The sequence below is a fragment of the Diabrotica undecimpunctata genome, chromosome 9 (genome assembly GCF_040954645.1).
Source record: "Diabrotica undecimpunctata isolate CICGRU chromosome 9, icDiaUnde3, whole genome shotgun sequence".
NCBI classification, from domain to species: domain Eukaryota; kingdom Metazoa; phylum Arthropoda; class Insecta; order Coleoptera; family Chrysomelidae; genus Diabrotica; species Diabrotica undecimpunctata.
Genome location: NC_092811.1, coordinates 118007325 through 118034945, shown reverse-complemented (window position 1 = coordinate 118034945; position 27621 = coordinate 118007325). Strand labels below are relative to the sequence as shown.

Here is a 27621-nt window from a genome sequence, read left to right as displayed (position 1 = left end):
AGTAACTGTTCTCCTTGAATCCAAATCACCGAGTATTTATACCTTTTCAATGTTCCAGAACCATCTGGCAAGAAATCATATTCGAATTGTTCTATTACCTACATATATGAATCTTCTCGAGTAGTCTATTTCGCAAACAAGGTTATCTTCCGTGTTCTAGAGAATTTTATTGACATTTAGGCTTTTCAGATCAGAATATAAACTTATATTTAAATTAAACAGCCTAAATTAATAAACTACACTACCTCAAATCCGTAATTATATGTAAATTAAACATCTCAAACCAATAAATAACCCCACTTCTACATTCACAACCATCCCTTAACTGTCACTTTCAGAGTATATTTGGTTGCCTATGCACATGACTCACTTAAATATATCATAATTATTAAAAAAAAAACTTTTTACACTTATTATATGCTAATTTCTTAAAAATGCCCTCATATGAATATATTCTATAGTATATAACTTATAAATTATTATTATTTTTTAAACACTATTTTTCTTTCTCCTATATTCAATATCATCTCAATATATATATATATATATATATATATATATATATATATATATATATATATATATATATATATAAATAAAATGTAATGGCATGTCTCGCAAAACAGAAAATCAACCAGGGTATATCGATGTATGTATTTCTGACTATTGTTCGTCTTCAGTACGTTGCAGCCAAGTTAGAAAAGGAGCATGTTAACTTGGGAAAGGATCACTACAGGAGCAATGCATCCAATTTGTGGCATTAGAGTTAGAAGACCCTGATGGTTTCCAGGGCAACAACTAACAATAACCACGGAGGAAGCTACCTAGGGAAAGGAATGCCAAACATTAAAATATTTAAAACAAATGGAAAAGGATATTGCGGGTGAATAATAAAAGTAAAATGTAATGGCATGTCTCGCAAAATAGAAGACCAAAAAAGGTATATCGATGGAAGGCAACCGTATATACGTATTTCTGACTATTGGTCGTCTACAGTAAGGTGCAGCCAAGTTAGAAAAGGAGCATGTTAACTTGGGAAAGGATCACTTAGGTTGCCATCCATCGAAATACCTTTTTTGGTTTTCTGTTTTGGGAGACACGCCATTACATTGTAGATTGTAGATTATACATAGATTATAGATATTGTTTATGATGGAACATATTGAAATAAACATTGGATGTTAAATAAAAACAGTTCATCAAATAAACTAATAAATAACTAATTTTCGCTGTTTTATTTATGAAATACATTTTTCTCAAATTACACCAGTGGTTGCCAATCAACAAATTCAATGTAATTAATATACAGGGTGTTAATAAATAAGTGCGATCAAGTTCAGGTCGAGATATAGTTATTAAAGAAATTTTCCTTTTACAGTGCAGATCTAGAGACATTTTTCCGAATCACATTTGCAATGGTCTAAGAAATATCGACACTCTTCTACAAGAGACACATGGTAGAATTAGCGCAGAAATTACAAATTTTAACAAAAGATTAAGAAAGAAAATTTTGAATTTGGAAATTAAGGCACCAATTAGTGAGTTGAACAGGATAGAGTACGAAATTCAGACAGTAAAAGACCAAGTAAGCTCCTAGCTCTCTATATATTTTAAACGAATTTAATAGACGTAATCTGATTAAATATAACAAACAATTTCACACAGTTAAGTCTAGAAATTTAGAAAAGTGAATTTGGTCAGACAGTACGATAGATACAACCAGAAGTTTCAAAGACCCCAGATGGAGAGAAAGAAATCGAAGGTGTATACAATAATTTTAGCTGCTTAACTGAGGAAAATAAACATTCACATTTAAAGAAATTATTCAAAAGGAAACGAAAAAAGTCAGCAAAATAAGACAAAGTTCATATAAATTACGAAAGTTCAATCAAAGTATGGGTTATATTAAATTTTACAGAAAAAATACAATTCATACAAAAGAGATTAACTTAAAAACACTAGAGTTGTAATAATTACTTTGTTTCTCAGTGTAACTACAATTTCACTACTGTTTTGAACGACTTCCCCATTAGTTTTCTTAGTGTACCAACTGGTACAATTGTTATTCTCTCACTGCTATTTCTGTCTTATATACAGAGTTTAATTAATTGGTATAAAAGGTCAAAGGCACCGATAAAGCTCTCGTTTATTGGTGGGTGGGGTATTCTTTGGTAATATAAATTGTATAAAAAAATAGTGCTTAAGCTAAGTAATCGGAATCGAGTATTACTTAATTTGAACAAATCATGTTAGTGTTATTCCTATTCTTAGGTTCATTAAATTTTAGTCAGTGCGTAAGAATTTTAGGAATATTTCCGACACCCTCATACAGTCACCAGTTAGTTTTTCAACCATTGTGGAAAGAGTTGTCGTTACGAGGCCACAATGTCACCGTCATCACTACTCATTCCCTTGTTGACCCGAATTTAACAAACCTAACAGAAATAGACATTTCTTTCACATATAATTTGTTATCAAAGTACGGATGGCCAAACGCATATATCAATTTGCCTTCAACGTTGCATAAACTGGAATACATGTGTAATTTCGGAAATAATTTGTCCACTGAAATCTTGGAATATGGACCAGTACAAAATATTCTTGACCAGCATGATGGGTTTGATTTGGTGATGTTGCAATTGTCCACCACCACAAATTTGCTGTTGTATAGCTTGGCATTCAAATATCGTGCTCCAATTGTTGGTAAGTCTTTTTAAATTTAATTAAACTTCATTTTTGTAATTGTTAACAAAGACGAATATTTAAAATAAGATCATAAACAAGTCAGATGGTAAGCGATGGCGCTGCTTTAGTTGAATTTTTATATAATAAGCCAGTAAAAGAAAAAAAAAGCTGAAAAAAAATCTTATACAGGTTTTTGAAGGTTCTACAGAGACAAGGCGAAAAGCTCGGGTTCTTTTGGAAAAATATTTTCATGAGATATTTTTACATCATTTTCATGAGATACCACAAAAATAGGGTTCAAGAGTAGGGTTCAACAAATTGTAACGATCAATTTTTTCGGCCCGGCAATTTCTGAATAAAATAAGTCTCTTGCAGTGTTTTTTTTTGTAAATTTAATCGTTTTCGAGTTTTTTATAAGGTGGAAATTTATAAGAAACTATTTAAAAAACAAGAATTCCGAATTTGCCAGACAATTTGTGTTTCTTGACATAACATGGATTTTTGCGAAAGGATATAATACCAAATCATCCTGGAAGATGATTCTACCAAATGCTATTCGAGTACTAGTGCGAGTAATGGCAAAAGATATATTATATTGCATGCAGGAAATACGGAAGGTTTTATACCCAATGCTAGTCTTATATTTTCTTCGACAAAAAAAAACTGATGATTACCACGGAAATATGGACGCCGATATTTTTGAACATTGGTTTGAGGAAAAATTATTAAAAAATCTGGAAAATCCGTCATTAATAGTCTTAGACAATGCTTCGTCTCACACCAGAGAGGAGGAAAAGTTTCCCACAAGCAGCTGGAAAAAAGAAGACTTAAGAAAGTGGCTGTCAGAGAAAAATATAGAACACGAACATCTAGTTTTAAAAGCTGAATTATTAAATAAGTGCAACGAACACATTACTGAGAAAAAATTTGTCGTTGACCAAATGGCACTAAAATATGGTCATGAGGTCCTAAGACTACCACCATATCACTGCCAGTACAATTCAATTGAATTAGTGTGGGGCATCACTAAAAACTACTATGATAAACATGCATGTAAGACCACCGAACGAAGCCAGCGTTTTACAACTCTGGCAAGATGCACTAAACCAAGTCAATGAGGAACAATGGCGGAAATGTATTGAGCATACTGAAAAAAAAAAAAAAAAAATAGAGTCATATGAAAAAGTTATTGATGAAGTAAGACCTTTAATTATTCGTAATGATGAAGATTCAGATGAATCGGATAGCGAGTCAGATAGTGATGATACCTATCCATAGATTAAGACGTAGATAGAAAAATTACCACAAAAGGGTACCAACCGCCAAAAAAAAAACAAAAAAAAAATAAAACAAAAACCGCATGCAGGAGAGAGCCGGAGGCACGCCGCACGACGCTCTTGAATGCAAGCACCAAAAAAATTAGATTAGCAAGTAAGGTAGATTAAGTACATGACTGGAAGAATGACTGGGTATTAGACGACGGATGAAAGGATTCCATGCTTGCTCGCTCTCGACTGCACTTGGTGCAGAAAAGGGAAAGCAAGTATCGGCACACACAACCATCATTAGATCGCCGAACAATTGCTTTGGCCGGTAGTGATAAAGCCAAATGAGCTAACCTACCGCTTAAATGTAAATACACGGAAATCCCCCATTGCCTGACGGGGAATACCGTGAAATAGTCGAGACCTGGCTTCAAAGACCAGGGGGCGGAGGAAAGCCGCTGGTTGTACCGCAAGAGGACAACCTACCACGGTGGGTTTGGGAAGGTGTGTGTGGGAAGTAGGAATAAGTCTTTGTTATATATATATATATATATATATATATATATATATATATATATATTTTATAGATATATTTATAAAATATATAAAAATAAAAATATACTACAAACTTTTGAACACCCAGTATTAACATTGGCAAATCTGTTTATGCTTAAATAAAAATAGAGTTTAGTACACGCTGAAAAAGAATTTTTGTTTTTTCAGCATAAATATTAACCACAATATTAATTTTTGAAGTTGCATGTGTAATATGAAAAATTTTTCAAAAACTTTAAATATCTCAAAATATTTTTTCGAGAATGGTATCCCAATAAAAATCGATCCAGAATTTTATGTAGATTCTAAAAAAAATAACAACAAGCACATTTTCTATTTAAAATAAGAAACTTAATGGCGACTTCCGGTACAACCGGAAGTGCTAGATGAATGCAAACATTTAAAAACTGAAGAATGCTTTGCTGAACGCATTATTCCAAGTTTGCAGAAACCAGTGACGATCAGAACTTTGAAAACTTTTAACCAACATGTTGCGTGAATGACCCTGTATATTTCATACTCAATATTTATCAATTTACATTATGATATTCAATTATTATAAAACATATTACAAAGTTATTTTATTAAAAAAATCCCTAATGTCGTATTATCAAATTAAGAAAACCTTACATTTTTAATTTGAGAACCGCTGACTACCTGAGGCAAATCTGAACAGACACTTTTATTACTTATGCGACAGGCTAAAACGATCCTACTTTAAATAACTTAAAACTGAGAAAAACGCAAAATTACGATTTTCAAGGCTAAAAAACACAAGTAGAAAACAATATTTTTGAATTCATCAAGGACCCAAATTCAAGTTATAACCTTGTTCTATCATTTCCCGATAAGTATTTTGAGCTTATTTCAGTTTAAAATATTGTTTTTCAATCGCTAATGAAGTGCTTATGACAGGACAGCCACTCGGCCTGCGGCATAATTGCCCTCCCTGCCATCATAAATAACCTGTATGTGTCCAGTGCTAGACATAGGTCTTCCTCAGCTCTTTCTATCTTGTGCAAGTTGCATCCCGTTATTGCTAACACCCTTCAGGTCGTCAGTCCATCTGGTTGTTGGGCGTCCTCTGCTCCGTAGTGCTTCTTGTCTTGGTCTCCACTCGACAATACGTTTATCCATTGACTGTCTGATAATCTGGCGACCTGTCCTGCCTAATTCCATTTTAGCGACGCGATTTTCTCGTTGGCGTCTGTTGTTTTTGTTCTACGACGGATTTCTTTGGAATGAAGAAGATTTCTTCCTAATAGGAAGACGAGCAGTAGGAAGACCACGAAAACGATGGAACGACAACTTACATTGAAAATCAGACAGAGTCCTGTCTACATAAAAGGAAGAAGATGTATTTCTTCGTGTGGGATTTGGTCTCTCATAGAGACATCCAACATCTGTCGCTTCCTAGCCCTCACGCGAGTCTTATTCATTACGTTTTTGAATTTATACTTCTATACGCGCATTTTACGTTGTAAATTTGTACGGGAGTGAATCGGCAAAATCATTACATAGGTAAGATATAGGTAAAAGAGAGACACAAGATATATTTTCTCTCTCTTTCTCCCCCGAGAATAAAAATGTTCCTTTTCTAAATATATTTAATATTATTATTATTTTTCCATTCTGTTCAGATTTGTTTGAGCCTCGTTAGGCGTGTTAAATTATAAATTAAAACTTGTAAATATCTCAAGAAAGTTCAAATGTGTACTTATATACACAACAAGCAACAATTAAATTTTGTATATGTCAATATCAGACAAATTGACAGTTGTATCACGAAACGATATTTTTATTTTATTAATATTATTATCATGGTAAATTAAACATATGCGTAAGTAAATTATATATATATTGTCATTTTTAAATACTTATGAATATTGCATTTTAATTTGTATTGTATTATTATATTGAATTATTTTGCAGTGTATAGTATGGTATTTTTATATTAATAACAAAATAAACAATGAATTTTACTGATGAGTACTTATGTATAACAAAATTTTTTTGCATTCTACTCCTTTCATACACATATGAAAATAAAAATATACATTTCAATCAAAATGTTGATTCAATACTTCATTTACTATACTCCTATTACAGGTTGTTTATATACAGCAAACGATGCACCATATACCTATATACCTAATTCTGTTTCTCTTTCTGCTGTTTCTTACCTATAGCATTAGATATTATTTAATGATTGTGCAGATTGACTCCCATATAAATTTGTAACGGCGAACGCGTGTATAGAAGTATAATTTTTATTGGCAGTCCCACCACACCTTTTTTTTCTGAGTGTTAATCTTTTCACTCCATAAGTGGATTTAGGTAACACACATTGGTCAAAGATTTTCTTTTTGAGAGACTTGGATAGGACCAATACATAGTTTAATTTACCAACCACTGCCAGGCTAATCCTATGCGACATGGGAGCTGCTCAATGTCTGGTTATCTCTGCCCAAACGAATTTCATATTCTAAGTACTTATACGATGCAGTCTTCAAAATATCCCTTCCATCAACAGAAACATTTCGATTTAGCACCAGATTAGTCTTTATTTGCGTCTTGTTCATATTATTCCTTAGTCCGACCTCCAAGAGCGTGATATAATTTTTCAAAAATTATTATTGCATCATCCATACTATCGGCTATAAGGACGATGTCATATGCAAATCTCAAATGTGTAACGAAAATATTTTGCCTACCATAGGGTATTATTATATGGGGTAGAAAATTGGGGGAAGAAACTACTGGGGGTGGAGAAGGGCAAGCAAAATAATCGAAACATATGCGAACGGCACTCAGGTTTTGGTAGAAGAGCTGGGGTCGTGGATAAGTAAAAGACAAGGGGGTTGGAATGGGGCAACTACAAAAAAATGAAATAAAGGGGTACTTATACAAATCTCTTGGGACAAACAAAACAGAAAGAAACAGGAAACACCTCTAGTAATTTATATAGAGCGCCACTTTGAGGTGCCTAATTATAACCATCACAACAGCTAGTTGTAACTGGAGATATAATTATTAAACATAAAAAACATACCTTTTTCAAATAAAACTCAAAAAGGGTTAGTTAAAAAGGAATAAACAAAATGTTAAAAAAACAAAATTTAACATTTATTGTGTCTTACCACAAACAGTTACAAAACATAGAGAACGCAAGAATGCTCAAAAAAGACAATACAAAAATATTACCACAATAGTCACAAAATACAAAGAACTTACGTGTCATCTACTGATTTACAAACTCAGGAGATGCTACAAAAACTTACAAAATAGCATGGACGTTAACCTTTTTTGAAAAATAAAACAAATAAAATCAAAATAATAATAAAACGAGCTGTCATAAGTTAACAATAAATTTAAAAAAAAACTGAACACACAAATTGACAGCTAAAGTCAAACTCTAAAATTTTACAATTTAAAAAAAAAAAACAAAAATTTAAATTTTTACGAAAGCAATTATTTCTCTAAAACTCTGTCTTTACTTGAAAATTAAACACAGAAAAAGTTACCTGAACCTCACTAAGCTTCATTCTGCATGTCTGGGGTCGGGAACTGAAAACATGCTGGAACTATACTGGGGGCAGATCCTGGATGATGATCAGGGATAAGAAAATGAGGAAGGAAGCCAGCACCGGCTGGATCACAACCTTGAAAACCCGTCTCCTTCAAAGACTGGAACAGGCACAGCACGATGGCAACATGAGGCCATCTTCAAAAACTATCGTAAAACTGCTAGAATCACCTCATGCTACATTTCCATGAAAAGGGGCCAAAAACAAGAAAACACAAATTCGACGGTGAATTTGTGGATCCATACTTGTGATCCACACAGCGAACCAAGTAAGAATTAATCTACACCTGCACCTACGGCGACCCAAGTACGAATGACGATTATGACGAATTTAAAAATTCGTTCATATAAGTTGAAAATAAACAAATACTTGACAGGAATTAAAACGCAGAAGATTCCATTTCTACGACGTACCAAAATTATAAGGCGACTTCGAATAAAACATTAAAAGAAAATGCTGAGAAAGTACACATCTTTAAAATAATAAACAACTCTAAAATGATTTATATCACTTTTTGACGCTAAGAAATAATTGAAAACATTTGGGTTCCAACACGTACGATAGGAACAAAATTACATCAAAAACAATATTAGATCTCTCAAACATATATGAGGGGACCTCAATATATCACATATACGAGGGGACTTCAATATAAAATGCTACAAATGACTAAGCTTCTTTCCATTTATGTTGATACCATGCTCGTTCAGATGTGCCTTCTTACAAGTTTGTTCTAAAAGCGTCGTGATTAGCTTTGGAGAGACGATGTCTCCTTGCCGTACTCCTCTCTGTATACAGAATTTATTTGTTTGTTGTTCAGATAGTCTTACGCTACCTGTGGCATTTTGGTAGATATATTTGATTATGTTTAGTGTAGCGATGGTTACTTTGGCATGCAGTCAATACTTTCAACATTTTCTGATGTCTTATGGTATTGAATGCTTTCTCGTAGTCCACAAATGTGGACAGTGTTTTGTCAGTGTCAATGGTTTGTTGTATTCTGCAGTTAGATTTTAACTTCTCTATTAGATTCTTTATCACTAGAAAGTGATCGTTAGTACTGTATCCCGATCTGAATCCAACTTATTCTCTAGGCTGATAAAAGCCTAAGTTAACGTCCAGTTTTTTTTGATAATTTTTGTGATAAGTTTATTATGTGAAAGCAAACTGAACAGTAGTTTTTTAGATCTGTTATGTCTCCTTGCTTTTGTAATAAACTAATGACTGCATTGTTCCATCGAGAAGGAGTTTTTCCTTGGTTGATGCAGTGGGGGAAGAGCTTGGCCAAAGCCTGGATAATTTTATTTCCACCTAGTTTAATCGCTTCGATCACTACTCCGTCATCACCAGGGGATTAGTTATTTTTTCATTTCTAAAAGGGCCGTTTTGAATTCGTATAGAATTATTTCTGGCATTAATTCCGATCCCTGGTTTGTGTTTTTTGGCAGAGGCTGATCTTACTTTTCGTCGGTGCTCTCATACATTGCGCGATGAAAGGATTCGATATCCTCAAGGGTTTTGGTTGTATCCGTAGTAATGTTTCTATCTTTGTTTTTTACTTTGTACAGATTTTTGTTTTTTGTATTTCTCCTCATTAAACCTTTGTTTTCTTGAATTATTTTAGTTATTTCTCTTGTATTGTTTTCTCTTACGTCTTTTCGCATTAACCGGTGGATCTTATTTAATTTCTTCATTTTTGTGTAGTTGTAGCCGTATTTTTCCATCAGCTGTCTTCTTTTACCTATTAGCTCCTTGGTATTTTGGTTTAGTTTTTCTTTATGGGTCAGAACGGACGGGCAGCACTCCCTTTCCGTTTCTTTTAGAGCCTTCAATATGCCATCATTTGTTTGATTTACATCTTCTATTTCGTCTTGCAAGTCTTGTATATGTCTGGTTAGTGTATCTTCATACAGGTCGTTGTTTTCTGGGGGAATCCATTTTTTTTCTTTTCTTTTTCTTGCGTTTAGGATCATATTTGTTCTTTACAATTTTACATTTAATAGTATCTTAGTTCGGATTAATCTGTGGTAGCTTCTTATTGAAAATCTGTTAAGTACTTCGATGTCTTTAATTATTTCTTTCAGAAAGAAATAAGAAGAAAGAAGAATAGGAGGCTACGGAAAAAAAAAGATTTTATAAACAGACAAAGAACAAGAATTGACAGCTGACGGCTGCGGAATAGAAAAATATTTGACAGACGAAAAAGAAGAAGAACTAAAAAGAAGACTAAGTGACAATTGACTAGCTCACCTTTTCACCTAGCCCAACATGCGCTACATCAAAGGATGCCGCTGAAAAAAAAGTTCCCACGTTCCGAGAAATTTTCCCAGGCCCAAGTTGCCCAACCTCCTGCCCTAAAAACTTTTAAGAATTTTTATAAACAATTACACGTATCTCGAAAACGAATTGACCGATCAGATCTTGTGAAGTATTATTCAGTTTTTAATTAAAAGAGCTCAAATTTAATAACTTTTGCATATAAAAAAATAATTTTTAAAAGAGTTATTTAAAAAATGAAAAATGGAGAAAAATTGACATTTTTGGACCTTACTCATTAATTTTGCATAAGCTATTGGATCAAATTTAATGTACCAATTCAATTAAAGCTTTTTTATGTTCTTTTACAATATTGTACTCATGTTACACTAAAATGTTCATTTGATAACATAAAAATAAAATTAATTAAAAAAACACCGTTTTTGCACCTTAAAGTGTCATAAAAGAATTATTATAACCAACACTTTGAAGTTGCAAATATTGGGTGGTTGTTATTCCAGGCATTGCCCTTCACAACGCTGTTCTGGTATCAAAAATTCACCAATTAATGTTCAAAATCATTTATTTTTTTCTACGGCTTGGACGATTCGCCTTGGTTCGTGTCGTAAACCTTAACCTTGTGAATAATAGGAATTATAAGCACATTGAATAATACACTATAATAAATGAAACAATATTATACAAATTTGTTACAAATATAATTTAACAGTTATATATATACAGTAACCGTTCTTACGATATTTTAGGAATAATCATCTGTTTTATGACTAGCGAATATTTGTAATTTTACGGTAATTAAATAAAAATTGCTGATTAGACAACAACGTTTTTAAAATACAAATGCTTTTTTATCTGTATTAACTTACTATTAACCTACACTAACGTATTAATAATAATAGTACAGTAGACTCGCGATTATCCGAAATGTATTATCCGATTATTATTTCGGGTGAAAAACTTTCGGCCGATTCATCTAAAATTGAGCCGTTTAATTTAAAATTGAGAGATCTTATTTTAAAGCATCGCCTCACGGCAACTGTGACGAAACGGGTCTCAATTTCAGAATGCTTCCACCCAAAACACTGACAGCCCAAAGTGAAAAAAACCGCGCCTGGATACAAAAAAAGCAAAGAACACGTAACTCTTTTGATGTGTAGCAACTCTTCTAGATCCTTAAAATTAAGAACCCTTAAAAAAACTTATTGAAAAATCGAAGAATCCAAGGGCTTTTAAAAATCTTTAAGAAAACTGCCTACCCACCATGTACAGGAATCCACGTAGTGTGTGGATGGATTGTCAAATTTTTAAAGATTGGTTTTTTGACGAGTTCGTTTGCGTTGTTGAGGCCTACTTAAAAATGAAAAACCTACCAAGAAAAGCTATTCTTCTTTTGGACAACGCTCCGTCTCATCCAGATGAAAGTTAGTTGGTTAGCGGTGATATTAAAGCTGTTTTCTTGCCACCGAACGTCACATCTCTCATTCAACCTCTGAACTAAGCAGTTTTAGAAGCTATGAAATGGAACTATCTTCGAAGGCTTCTCTAAATGTTGTTGACCTGGTTGGATAAAGGAAGGACTGTGACAACAGCCCTTAAAAAGATTATTGTTAAGGATGTGTCTTACTGGATACCTTCAGTGATACCTTCAGTGAGAGTAACAACTTTGCAAAAGTCGTGACGAAAGCTTCTTCAAAATGAAGCAAAAAGTGATGGAAAAGATAACAATAACTGTATTTCTAAAATAGCAGACCTCGCTAATCAGTTACCAACGGAACTGCCGATAAATGATGAAGACGTCAACGACTGGATTATGCAAGATCAGAAACTGGAACTGACTGATGATTAATCGATGACATGGTTATTAACCCACAAAATGTCACTGAGGATGACACAGATTAGATAATCGAGAAAATATCTCACTCCGAAGGATTGAAGGCGATTGGAGCTGCCTCTACATTGATCAACAGAAAGAGTCAACCGCTACCGACGTTATTTATCTACAGAGTTGGCGCAAAATCGCAGCGTCAAAAAGACGTTGACGCAGAAATCTATCAAAAACTTTTTTAAAACATGAAGATGATCCAGTACGAAAATGTTTAAGTCTCTATATATTTTAACTATGTACTCTGTATATAGGTTTACATACTTCAATTGTATGTACATAATAAACTAATTACATACGTCATGTCATAACTTTTGAATTTTTCGTTTATTTTAAGCAAATACCCGATCTCGCCTTATCCGAGTTTTTCAGTAAGCATCCGAGGTATGCGCAGTCCCAATTAGCTCGGATAATCGCGAGTCTACTGTAATAAAATGAAAGAAGTATGTAAAAATTCCTTAATTGCAATAACATTTGCATAAAATTTTCACAGTCAAATAATTACTAGTAATATAAATACAAAAAAACACAGCGCAAAAGCTAAGTAAACGGGTATTAATGTAAACAAACAATGCTTGTATTCTTCCCACTCTTAGACTCATTACGCTTTATCCAGTGCGTAAGAATTTTGGGAATTTTTCCCACACCCTCATACAGTCACCAGATCGTTTTCCAACAGATATGGAAGGAGTTGTCGTTACAAGGTCACAATGTCACCGTCATCACTCCTTATCCCCTTTGTGACTCAAGTTTAACAAACTTAACAGAAATAGACGTTTCTTTCGTGTACGGTAGGGTAGCAAAGTACGGATGGCCAAAGGAATATTGCAAGTTGCCTTCAACGTTGCATAGACTGGATTACGTGCTTAATTACGGAAATGACGTCACAATGGCAATTTTGGAATATGGACCAGTACAACATATCATTGATCAGCATGATACGTTTGATTTGCTGATAGTGCAACTGTGCTTTAACTTAAATTTGCTGTTGTACCGCTTGGCGTTCAAATGTCATACTCCAATTGTTGGTAAGTCTTCGTAAATTGACTGAATTCATTTCATTTTATTTAATTAAACTTTATTTTTGCAATTGATAACAAAGACGAAGAATTAAATTAAATTAATTTAATTAAATATTAAATATCATAAAAGGTAAAAGAAATAATAAGTTAGACTTACTCACAATCAATTTAATTTAACTATCCAGACGACCGGTTTCGCTTTCTACAATATGCAAAGCATCTTTAGGTCTCGATACAAAGTTAAATAAATGCTGAAATAATAAACCCATATTAGGGTGTTGTCTAATAAAGGTAAACAAAGATATATGATAAAATTATATAAATTACAGTAATTATGCCAATATTACATGTCTGTGGTTTTCAAAAATGAATAAAATGTTTAAGCAGACAAGGTAAGACCCACAAATTGGTAAACTAGTCTATTAAACTGTAATAAATTAATAAATGAACAAATAAATAAAACATTACTTACATGCCGGTACTCTATTAATTGATAGTTGAAAGAACATGGTTCAAACTATCCTGTATTGTTGATTGGAGAACTTAAGTCTGCTATTGTAATTGTTTGACAGTAAACGGGGAAGTTCTTGAGGAGACAGATTTTATCCAATGAAGTAGAGATAGGTGTAATGTAATTGTTTGTTTGATGAAAGTAATGTTCTATACCACTGAGTTTTTTAAAGTTATTTATGTTTATTCTAGAGATATATTTATGAAATGTGTGTTATTTATTGAGATTTTATTTTTGAAGGTGACAGTTGTGAGACAATGAATGAGATTATTTAATCTAATCTATATATATTTACAACTATATATAATATATTTACAAAAAAATAACTTTTTTTGTAAAAACGCTAGAGGCTTCGGACCAGCGCAAAGTTGTAGGAACCAATAAGAGCTTTCAAAAGGAATATTTAGTTCATATGTCATATTGGCAGGTGGTTTTAAAAAAATATCTCTGTAGCTGCCCCGATGGATCCTGTATTTAGGGTCAATAGATACACCCTATTTATTCAATTAACCCCAGAGAGAGGATTATTGGGACAAGAAAAGTTTTAAAAATTACTTTCACAAAAAAAGTAAAAAATCAACTATTAACTTCAAAAAGATTTATTATTTAACAAAAATACAACCTTTAACTTATTAACTTGCTTAATCAGAATAATTTTATTTTACTTATAGTTTAATATTAATTAAATTGAATATGCCCTTTGGCTCGATTTCCTTGGAAGTTCATAGCCGCCTCTTCTTAGGATGGTTGGTTTCGAGAACAATCTTTTCACTTGGTTTCTGTTAATTTGTTTCTCTTGGTTTTTCTTTTTTTATCTCCTGAACTAATGCCACAAAATATTTGTTGCCCTTTTCAACAACTTCAACAAAATTAAAATTTAGGGAATCATCATCATTAGTTGGCCTTCATCAGAAGATGAAGTATTTGACTCCTTATAGGCGCCTAGATCCTAAAAGTCATCAAGATTTTACCAATCCTTATCAGCTCCTTGACAATTGGGTGATCCAGATGCTGCGAAATCTTCTGTGGAAACACTCTGTCCAGTTGTAACAGATACTTTTTTCTCTTTTGTCACTCTTGGCTTGCAAACATTTCTTCCTGAATTCAACAGATCCACAACAGAAGCTACCCAATTTAATGGCACTTTTTCGCCATCATTTTGTTTTGGAAGTTATTTTAATGCTTGATTCTTATCCAGTGGAATAATAGTAGTTTCAGAAAAAAAATTTTTAAAATTTTCTTGTAAGGTCTTCATCTCATCAATCTCTTTTTTCAGTAAGGCTGGAAAATACTGTTTTGGGATAGGTCCTTTGTATTTGTTCTTCCAGTCTTGGAGCACCCTTTTGCAAGTTTTTTTCAGTGGACCAAAAACTGTCACATTTACTGGCTGAGGGGGGCGGGAATACAATTTTTATGAAATTTTCCTCATACATTTCGATTAATTTGTAAGAGAGGTGACTGCACAAATTGTCAACTATCAGAACTCTTGGTGCTGGATGGTTCATTAAATAAGGAAAAGGAACACTTGAAAACTAGTTCTCAAAAAGAGGCTGGTCAAACTAACCACTCAAGTTTCAGCCATACTAAGCATTGCTTGGGCCATTAGACATCCAAGTGTCATAGATATGTTCGCTGTTATACACAACAAAATTAAGTAGGTAAGGTGGTAAATTTCCTCCCCTACTGGCAGCCAATGGAACACAATGCCCACAAAGAGCAATGGAACGAATCATGCTTGGAATATCACTAAGACCCAGGATTAGAAACACCGAGATGAGACGTAGAACGAAGATTAGGGATATTGTGAAAGAAATTGCAAAAATGAAATGGCGCTGGGTAGGTCACGTAGCCCGATATAATGACAACAGGTGGACACGGAGAATTCTAGAATGGAGACCAAGGACGACAACAAGAAGCATGGGAAGACCTCAAAAAAGATGGGTAGATGACATAAGAACAGTGGCAGGCAAACAGTGGATTAGATTGGCGCAAGATAGAGAAAGATGGAAGCAATTGGGAGAGACCTACATTCAGGAGTGGATGGAAAATGGTTGACAAAGAAGACTAGCAGCCAACATCACGGACGTGAAACTTTTTTTGAAAAGCCTTTGGTTTTACTACCACTGTCTTTCTACCGAGATCATCAATGTAACAGGTTTCGTCGTAATCAATTATGGCATTTATTCAAGGTATCCTGGAGATTATCAAAATATAAATTCACAGACTCATGTGAGACACCTGCACGGGCCCTCTTGATATTTTGGCATTAGTAAATATTTATGTCTGACACAAATTTCATGAAATAAGTGTCAGATCTAAACGTATTTTTAATCGTTCTAAATATATATACAATATTTTAACAACGCATGTATATTTTATGACTAGCAAATATTTTTAAGCTATGGGTAATTAAATAAAAAATGCTTATTACACAAAAACGTTTTTAAAATATCCAATTTTACTAAGAAATTAAAAATTCCCTAATTGCAGTAACAATTGCATACAATTTTCACAGCCTAATAATTAATAGTACTTAATATGTATATATACAAAAAAATAGTGGAAAAGCTGAATAATCGGGTATTAATTTAAACAAACCATGTTTGTATTTTTCCTACTCTTAGACTCAATAAACTTTATCCAGTGCGTAAGAATTTTAGGAATCTTTCCCACACCCTCATACAGTCACCAGATCGTCTTCCAACCGATATGGAAAGAGTTGTCGTTACGAGGCCACAATATTACCGTCGTCACTCCTCATCCCCTTTGTGACTCAAGTTTAACAAACCTAACAGAAATAGACGTTTCTTTCGTGTACGGTACGCTAGCAAAGTACGGTTGGCCAAAGGAATATTTCAAGTTGACTTCAACGTTGCATAGACTGGATTACGTGCTTAATTACGGAAATGATGTGGCAATGGAAATCTTAGAATATGGACCAGTAAGACATATCATTGATCAACATGATACGTTTGATTTGCTGATAGTGCAAACGTCCATCAACAGAAATTTGTTGTTGTATAGTTTGGCGTTCAAATTTCATACTCCAATTGTTGGTAAGTTTTTGTAAATTGATTGAATTTATTTTGTTTTATTTAATTAGATTTTATTTTTGCAAATGGTAAAAAAGACGGATAATTAAAATAAGATCATAAAATCTAGCAGAAATAGATTATAATTCTATCAACATTCTAATCAGTTTTGACATTATCAGCTTATTCGCTACGGGCGTTTAGAAAAAAATTGTATTCATGAACGCCTAGCGCTAAAATACAATTAATATAATATTTATATATTACAAAATCTGTATCAAGTTATGTAGCTTCTTGTCTAATTATGCTTCTTGCCTACCAAATTGACTTAGTATTATCTTCCAATCATCCCTGTTTTTACTCTTTCTTTCCTATCAATTTTCGCTTTCTGAGATCGTTTTTACGCTGGAAAACCATCTTGTCTGGGTCATCATTTCCTTCTTTTCGTGATTGGACTCCGTTTTGAGATCACCTTTGGGATCCTCTTCCTTTCCATTCTCATCACGTTCTTCATCTATCCCACACTCTACCTTTATGAAGCAGCTGATGCTTTTTTCGTTATACAGTTCTTCTAGCTTCCTGTTTGTTCGTTGAACCCAACCTTTCACTGTGTTTTTGCCTCTATATATAGCTCTGAACATTTTCCATTCCCTTCTTTCCAATTTCTCCGCATCTTCTTGTTTTATTGTCCATACTTTACTACCTTACGTCACTGTGGGCCTTATTACCGTTTTATGTATCCTCAGCTTTATTTTTCTCGATATATATTTGAATTACATCAGTGGCTGTAAGCCTCTTATCTTTTTATTTCCCTTTTCCAATTTGGAATTTAGTTTCCATTCTTCCTGACCTTTCTCTTCTATAATAACTCGCAGATACACAAAATGGACCAGTCGCTCAAAATTATATTCTCTTGATTCATTAGATATGAATCTCTTCTTTTTGCCGTGTATTTCCGAGTACTTTGACTTACCTGGTTTATTTTTAGGTCAATTACTTAATTCTTTCTTGTTTTCGTTAGAATCAGTCTTTACGATTCTGGTATGTACAAAGGAGATAATAGATGGGGCTTATTCAGACAGGACCATCACTACCTGATCCGACAGTCAAGCAGCGCTAAGTGCTTTAGAAGTAAAGAAGCTCTAAGTGCTGGTTCTTGAGTGCAACAGAGCACTTGCTGATATTGGACTGACCAATAGGGTTAACTTGGTATGGATACCGGGACACATAGACGTGGAAGGTAACGAACGGGCTGATGCCCTGGCACGACAGGGCTCATCCACTCTGCCTATGGGATCCGAACCTGAGATCCGAACCAGGTTAGCTTCCACATAGTGGGGCCAAACAAAATTCTCACAACCAAACTTCTCCTTTTAGATCATAGAAGATTTGGTGGTAATCATGCTTACTCAGGTGGCACCTTCATCTGATTGGATTGGCGGATGGCCCACGGTGCCGTCTTTATAATGAGGAGAAGAAAACCCCTCACATATCCTCTGGAAGTGCCTGGATTGCCTACCAGAAGTGGCAGATCCTGGTTTCGGCCTTTATGCAATCGAGCCAAATGAGGGATTTACTTATATAATATAAATATATTATTTACAGAGTTATATACTATAACCCTCTATATTAGAGTGGGATTCTTGGTAAAACAAAGCCTCACACAGTGTATCGAAGAATTCAAGCCCATATCAGACAGAGTAGCATATCTCATCATCAGGATTAATAAAAGAACCACTCTGAAAGTGACCCAAGTGTACGCTCCGACCAAAAGCCACGACGATGAAGAAGTAGAAATATTTTATGATGAAATAAGAACAGCTATAGAAACAAATAAAGCAAATTACGAAATACTATTAGGAGATTTTAATGCTAAATTGGGCAAAAAGAGGAAGATTATGAACATTTAATTGGTAACTATGGCTACGGGAAAGAAACGATAGAGAAGAAATAAAAAGACAAAGAATGAAATAGATTATATCTTAACGAAGAATAGAAACCTAGTAGAAGACGTATCAGTATTAAATCAGTTTGAGCTAGGAAGAGATCATAGACTAATAAGAACAAAACTAATAATTAACAAAAAACTAGAAAGAAAAATAATACATGAAAAAAGATACAAATGGACATCTGAAGAAATCAAAAATTGTGAATTTAATAAAAAGATAGCGCTTGCATTAAATCAAGTTAGCATGCAGCAGATAAACTCCAATGATATTCATGATTTGAATAACCTTATTACCGAAACAGTGAATAAAAGCCTCCTGCAACTGAAAAAACCAAAAACAACATACAATGAATTAGACAAAGAAATATTACAACAAATAAAAAGAAGGAAGATCTTAAATAAATCTAACAAAAGGGGAACCGACGAATATAGAGAACTTAATAGGCAGATTAGAAAAGGAATCAGACAACAAAAAAAGAAAACGAAAAGAAAACGAAAAATTAATAACAACAACTATTGAACAAAATAAGAGTATGAAATGCCTCAGAGCGACACTAAGACTACGTCAGATGATATCATTAATGGTAAAAGACGAAAATGAAATCACAACTAGAGAAAACATACTGACACGAATAGAAGAATTTTACACAGAACTTTACAGAACACATCAACAAGATGATGAGATGAGACCAGCACGGAAATTAATAAAAAATGTTGGATCAGAAATAATGTCAAAAGTAACAATTTCAGAGGTAACTACAGCATTGGAAAACATGAAGAGAAATAAAGCTGCAGGAGAAGATAGTATTACCACAGATATGATATAAGAAGGAGCTAAGGAACTAATTGCAATTGTAACTAAGCTTGTGGACAGTTGTTTACATCAGGGCAAAGTCCCTAAGAGCTGGAACAACTCTAAAGTAATCTTATTACACAAGAAAGGTGAAAGGTGAAGGTCGAAAATTGGAAAACTACAGACCCATCAGCCTACTGTCACACCTGTTTAAAATACTCACCAAAGTCATAACTACTCGACTAACAAGGAAATTAGACGAATACCAACCATATGAACAGGCAGGTTTTAGAAAAGGCTATTCAACTTCCGCTCACCTGTTAACCACAAAAATATTAATAGAAAAATGTAACGAATACAAATTTCCAGTTTTCCTAGCATTTGTAGACTATGGAAAAGCTTTCGATACCATAGAACACACGGCCGTAATAAACGCAATGCAAAATTGTTGAATAGACAGCAGATATATTAAATTAATAAAAGAAACTATGAACCAAGCTACAGCTACATACTACCTAAATAAAAATGAACACACGAACCCTGTACCATTAAACAGGGGAGTCAAACAGGGAGATACTTTATCACCCAAACTGTTCACCTTAGTTTTGGAGGACGTTTTTAAAAACATAAATTGGAAATATAAGGGAATAAACATCAATGGCCGCTACCTCAGTAATCTACGATTTGCAGATGACATAATCCTGATAGCTACTGACCTACAAGAAATGCAAACCATGCTTTTAGAACTACATACCGAATCTTCTAAAATAGGACTGAAAATGAATTTAAACAAAACAAAAGTCATGCACTCCGAAGACACCGTGACAATAATAAACGATAAAGTTATAGAAAAAGTTGAAGAATATATATACTTAGGACAAAAAATAATACTAAATAGGAAAATTCAAACTGAAGAAAAAAAAAGAAGAAGAAATTTAGCTTGGGCAGCATTCGGTAAACTGAACTATATACTCAGAAATCAACAAATTCAATTACATCTTAGATCTAAAGTTTTTGATGCATGCATTATTCCGATATTAACTTATGCGGCACAAACATGGACAATCACAAAAAAGAATATGAATATACTTAGAGTCACTCAACACGCGATGGAAAAAGCAATGCTAGGTATATCACTTAAGGACAAAAAAACAAACACATGGATAAGACAGAAAACCAAAGTCACCGATGTGGTGCAAAAATCATTAAAGTTGAAATGGGAATACGCTGGACATGTAGCTAGGAGCGATCTAAACAAATGGCACAGATCAATTTTAACCTGGAGGCCATACCAACACAAAATACCCAGAGGCAGACCTCCTATGAGATGGACAGATGATCTGAAAAGGACTGCTGGGAAAAATTGGATACAAGTAGCCTACAATAAAAAACAATGGAAAGGAAGACTTGAAGAGGCTTATGTTCAGATGTGGACGTGAATGGCTAGACGAAGAAGAAGAAGAAGAAGAAACTGATTGTTTACTATATTTAATATGTCAATATTAAAATAAATTTTATTGTGTGTAATAAAGTATATATTATATAGTATATTCAAGTATAAGTGGATATTGGAAATAAAACAAGTGTTTTAGAGACCAGTTATCCACGAATACTTTAAGCTATTTTATTTTATTGGTAAACTTCTTGTATTATTATTACAAAAAATTGAAATAAGAGCTGATAATGTAAAATGGTTGAATTTGTGATGTACATTAGTATACTTTTCGTTCTTATGTAATAAGAAAAACAAAAATTAATTTGCAATCTGTCACATCGGATTAATTGGTATTACGGTATTACTGATTGTATATTGATGAGAAGAGTGTTTTAAACATTATTGGGAGTGCCATTAATGGGAGTACACCATTGGCTTCTGAGAATGTCGGTAGTATTAATTTGAACAGCATTTCTTTTGATTTAAAAAACGGAAGTATAAATATTTCAAACAATACCAACTGCACTTTCTACATTCATTTAAAAGATTAAGATTTCCAAATATTTGAACAAAGCTTTTGAAATATTTGTTGGTAAATATTTAAAACTGTTGATGAACATGGTAATTTTAAAACACGCGCATTTTTGAAAGTTGAATTTAAACACGCTACGTCGTACTTTAACACTACAGACTGTTTCAAGTTAAGAATTCACAACTGAACAGATAGGCCAGTGCATTTCTTACGGGCGTATGTTGCCAATAGTTCACGGGACTATGCAGGGCCGGCCGAAATAACCCATTCTTTATTTATATTCAAATTTTTATTTATATTTTCCAATGTTAATCAAATTTATTTTAAAAAGATAGGTACGTATCTATTTAATAAGCTTAACGACTACAATTACTTATAAATATGGTTACATTTTCAGGGAAGTGATTTTAAAGATTATTAGAAAAATGTCTTTATTAGTGGTTAAAATATTAGGTTTTACGCAATTGGTTAATTATTATGGCACAGGTAATTCTGACAGCTTAGGTGTCAACTCTCAAAATTATTTATAAAATATTACTTTCACAATAGTTAATAAATAGAAAGCAATAATAATTAAGATATTGTGCTTAAACTTCCATTATCGGGCAAGCCGGGCTAACAGGCCCTAACAGTAAACAATATTGATTACTTTATAATTGACTATTAATAGTTTTCTAATTCTCTTTATGTACTTAGTCATTCCAAACAATAGTGTCATTTGGAAAGCACATTTGGAAAGCAGACAGATTTATGAGTTATAGATAAATGAGCGGTATGTTTTTCAAAATAGTGTAATTAGGTGAAGTGGAGATTATATGTTTGTCTGTATACATAAGCCCAAACTGCCCGATTACGTTTTTAAATTCTTCTGCCCGGACAAGGGTTAAGGCATAACCATCGCGCACTCAAATCTCAAGTGTAAAAAATTATATTGTTAAAATGGATCCAGTTTTGCCGTTTAAAAGTGGTCAAATTTTACATCTGAGTGCTAAAAAAGTGATCTTAAACGTAGTGAGATACCACATTAATTTGCTTCGAGATGAAAGTCAACGTATTGTATTCGACAAAGTATCCGCGATGACAGGAGTGTCAGTTCGTACGATTCAAAAAATCGTACAGGAAGACAAAGAAGGTGAGCTTTCTGAGGTAAAAACAAACAGAAAAAGAACCCGTTGCCGAAACAACTCCAGAGACTATACTTACGATGAAGGTGTTCGTATCGGCGTTCGTCGAACAGTGCATAGTTTTTTTTTTGAAAACATTCCTCCTACTTTGAATCGTCTTCTGCCAAAAGTGAACCAAGACGAAAACTTGCCAAATTTTACCCGCAGTACAATGTACAGGTTGTTAAAAGACATGAACTTTGTTTATGCAAAACGTGATAAAAGTGCCGTGCTAATAGAACGTCCTGATATAATTGCATGGAGGCATGGATATTTAAGGGCCATTAAACAATATCGGGCTGAGGGCTATGACATTGTGTATTTGGATGAGTCATGGGTCAATGTGGGGCACTCGGTTTCCAGAGAATGGAAAGACAAAACCGTCACCTCGGCAAGAGATGCGTTCATAAAAGGGCTAAGTACTGGACTAAAGCATCCCACTCAGCGTGGACCACGTTTCATCCTTGTCCATGCCGGAAGTGAAAATGGTTTTGTAAACGGTGCTGAAATGTTTTTCCTTGCAAAAAAAAACAGCGCTGATTATCACGACGAAATGGACGGTCCGTGTTTTGAGAACTGGTTTGAAAACAAACTGTTGCCCAACTTAGTTCGAAAAACGGTTATTGTTATGGACAATGCTCCATATCATAGTGTAAAAACCGAGTTGTTGCCTAACCAATCGTGGAATAAGAATAACATTATGGACTGGTTAAGACAAAAAGACATATTTTTTGAAGAAAATTATCTGAAGTGCGAGCTTTTGGAGGTAGTCGCGCAATTTAAACAAAATTTTGATAATTACAAAATTGAAGAACTTTGTAAACAACAAAATAATGTCAAAGTGCTTCGTTTGCCTCCATACCATTGCGAATTAAATCCAATTGAAATGGTATGGAGCCAAGTAAAAAGGCATGTGGCCGTAAATAACAGCACCTTCAAAGCGAAGGATATGGAGGACCTCATAAAAAAAGCGTTTTCAAATGTTACGTCTGATAACTGGAAAAACTATATTCAACATGTAATGACTCTGGAGAAAAAATTTTGGGAAGTGGACGGTCTAATGGAAGACGTAACTCCCATAGTTATAGATTTATATGATAGTAGTGACAATTCCGATTTGGATATGGACGAAGAATGTACATAGTTTTTGATAATTGTAATATTGTAAATATATAAATGTCAAACTAAAAAACCAAATAATTTGTTACATTTCTATGGTTCTGTTGTATTTTTTTTAAAATATACAGAAGTTTTTATTGTTTTTTTATGTTTTTTACTGACACTAATAATATCTACCACAATACTCACTCAATTTGTTCATTAAACAATTAAGAATATTTTTAAGAGTCTGATGATGACCTAAGCCGAAATTTAATAAATAACTGTTGTGAGAAAAAGACATGTCTTTAATTTTTATTTTTCAAAAAAACAAAAAAAATTTAAAGTTACCTAAGTGAAAAAACGTCTAATGTGCAATATAACATGCAGTTCGGCCCTGCTTTTTCGCTGCAACTCCACTACTCTCGCCTATCTCAGTCTATCGGTAGTTCTGGCATCACCGCTTCCCATAAGGCTCCTTTATGAATTCTTAACTTGACACAGACTTTAGAAGCACCAGCATTTGTGCATACCTAGAACCACCGGCGGTCAAAATGACGGATATTAGAATTTTCTATTGCCAGCCGTTTTTATATTCTTTTTTATTTGATAAAAACCTATATTGAGTTAATAACTAATAATAAAAGACATATTTAATATATTTAAATAAATTATTTAATTATTTAAGTACAATTTATGCAGTAGCAAAATTTTTCAATTTTGCTTGTACATGACCCACACACAAATTTTTTACATATATGACAAATTTCAAATGTTTTATTTTTGTTGCAATTCCCTGTTTGACACTGCTTACGTTTATTATTTGGTGTTTTTTTTGTACCTCTTGGATTTGTATCCGTTGATGTTGTCCTGCCCTTAGTCATGTGATCTTCTCGCAATTCTTCTCTTAACTGAAGTAGGAAATCCTGCCTAGATATTTGACTGCCCGTAACTTTCTTATACAGAACCCAAGCATTTATTCCTGCCATATCTAAAATATTAAAAAAAACTTCTTGAAGTAGATTTGGTTGAATACAGTCTAGCCATCTGATCTACAACGTCTACTCCGTATTTTGTCTGGTTGTAGAAGATGATGGTTTCCGGTTTTTTCTTTTTATCTGTGCCCATTTTAATATCATTCGAGTGTAAAGAACTTAGCACTAGAACATTTTTGTTGACTTTTCCCTGGTACGCCGTTAGCGTCAAGTCTTTGTGTTTGAAAATTTTTGTTTTGTACAATTCCATCTTTTTATTTTTTACTGACGGTGGAATATCCTTTCTTGTTCGGTTGATTGTTCCAACAATGCTGGTAGCCTTCTTTCGTAATTCTTTTGCCGACTTTATGGACGTAAAGAAATTATCCGTCATGACATTTCTTCCTTTATTTATAAATGGTTCCATTAGACGGCTAACAACATGTTCCCCCAGAAGTTGATTGGCTGGTCGTTGTTCATCTTTCCCTAGGTAAGAAAATCCGTTCAACAAATATTTGGACTCGACATCAGCTAGAAGCTAGAATTTAATTCCAAACTTATCGGGTTTATTCGCCATGTACTGGGTAAAGCGGCATCTTGCCTTCGTGGAAAAAAGCTGTTCGTCGATAGTTATATTTTCGCCAGGTGTATAATATAATATACAATTCTCTATAAATGGGTTCCATATTCCCGACGCAAGTGCAAATTTATCTGTTGATAATCGCTCAGACCTGGTATTTCTCATGTCAAAACGGATAAGCAAAATGGGGTACCAATAAAAAAATATTATATTCATTTCATTTGCTATTAATACACTACTCCAAGAAATTAACGCACCATTTAAAAAAACAAAAAAAGCGATTCATTGGTGTTTTAAATTTAATTGTATTCATTTTTTATGGAATATACCATGTACTTGAAATGTTTTTATCAGGTTACTTGTGTTGTTTTTTTGTTTTAACCGGTTTCTAAGGAACACAAAACTAAGGTGCTGTAAATTTGTTAATGTCAATAAGAGGTTGTTAGTGTCATTTTTCAGTCGTTGTGTGAACTATTGCTGTTTGGTGGTAACATTTTGCTATTGTTTTAATCAAAATGCAACGCGAATCGAGAAATTTGACTAATGAAGAGTGTGCTCAAATAGTGGTTTTTGCACGAAGAAGGTTGGAGTTACAGACATTTAGGGGAACGGTTTATGTACACCATACATCGGTCTCACGAATGATGGAACGGTACAGAGAGACCAGTAGTCACTCTGGGCGTCCAGGACAAGGTCGACATCGTGTATCATCGTCCGTTCAAGGCCGTTTTTTACGACTTCGGCTCCCTAAGACAACGATTGTAACTACCAGAAGCTTACAATCCCAACTTGAAGACGTTCATAATGTTCGAATCAGCTGTGAAACTGTTCGCCAACGTCTCAAGGAAGGTAATTTGGTAAATCGTATACCTGCCAGAGGGCCAGCCTTGACCGTAGCTCATCGCAGAGCGCGTTTAGAATTTGCACGAAATCATATTCATTGGTTGAAGGCTGATTGGAATAGAGTTCTGTTTACAGATGAGAGCAAATTCTGTCTTTCCAATTGTGATGGGCGTATTCGCGTCTACCGACGTCAGAACGAACGGTATACACAGTGTAACATGCGAGAAACGACGTTATTAGGTGGAGGGTCGGTTATGGTCTGGGGTGGCGTTTCTTTAACGGGTCGTACAGACTTATTGGTGTTGAATAACGGTACCATCAACGCTCACCGATATATCGTTGACGTTCTTCAAGACCTTCTTCTTCAAGTGCCATCTCCGCGGCGGAGGTCGGCAATCATCATAGCTATTCTGACTTTTTAGACGGCTGCTCTGAAAAGTTCATTTGATGTACATCCGTACCACTCTCTCAGGTTGCGCAGCCATGACATTCTACGCCTTCCTATGCTTCTCTTTCCTTGGATCTTTCCCTGCATAATCAGTTGGAGCAAGGTGTATTTCTCTCCACGTGTAATATGTCAGAGATATTCTAATTTTCTTGTTTTTATTAAATTTAAAATTTCCATTTTTTTGTCCATCCTTCCCAGAACCTCTTAGGTTTGTGACGTGTTCTGTCCATGATATTTTCAGAATTCCTTTGTACACCCACAGCTCAAATGATTCCAGTTTTTTCATTGATGTCGCATTCAAGGTCCAAGATTTCATTCCATAAAATAAAGTCGAAAAAACATAGCACCTCGCCAACCTAACTCTTAGTTTCAGTTTTAAATCCCTGGTACATAGAACTGTTCTCATTTTGTTGAAATTTGCTCTAGCCTTTTCTATTCTTATTTTTATCTCCTGATTGTAATCATTTGTGGAGTTAATCATTGTTTCCAGGTATGCATATTTGTCCTCTTTGGGTAATACGCCTTAACTATAAATTTGGTTTAAGAGTGTCACTAAAACATCAATGTGCTTCTCATCTAGATTTTTTAGGATTTCTATAGGAAGCATATCAGGTCCAGGGCTTTTCCCGCTCTTCATTGTTTTTAATGCGTGCAATATTTTTTCTTTTGTAATATATGGACCTATTTCTTCTGATGTAAGTTCTATGTGCTCCAGATCTCCTCTTTCATCATCGAACAATTCATCGATATATTCTGCCCATCTTTGTATTTTCTCGTCCGTATGTGTTATAGCAGTACCGTGTCTATCCAGAATTGCACGTGGAATTTTGTTTTCTTAGTCCTGCCAGTTCTTTGACTTTCTTGTGCATGTCTTCGAGGTCTTTGCATTGCTCTTCAAAGTATTTTTCTTTTGCCTGCTTTATCGTCTTTCTAATCTTGTGGTTTATCTCTCTGTATTTATTGTTATCCTTATTTTTAAATTGTCTCCGTT

At 33.9% G+C, this 27621-nt stretch overlaps 1 protein-coding gene across 2 annotated transcripts in view; it reads left to right on the top strand.

Annotated features, from left to right (window-relative positions):
- The first annotated feature begins 2199 nt into the window (after positions 1-2199).
- The window catches only part of LOC140450839 (UDP-glycosyltransferase UGT5-like), a 125947-nt gene continuing 100525 nt past the window's right edge, over positions 2200-27621 (top strand). The window contains exon 1 of one of the 2 annotated variants that reach the window (XM_072544516.1): positions 2200-2703. In XM_072544516.1, coding sequence (XP_072400617.1) covers positions 2247-2703 — 457 coding nt within the window. In that variant the 5' untranslated portion in view covers positions 2200-2246. Of the gene's footprint in view, positions 2704-16372; positions 16841-27621 lie in introns of those variants that run through there. The other variant, XM_072544517.1, reaches the window with a different exon arrangement.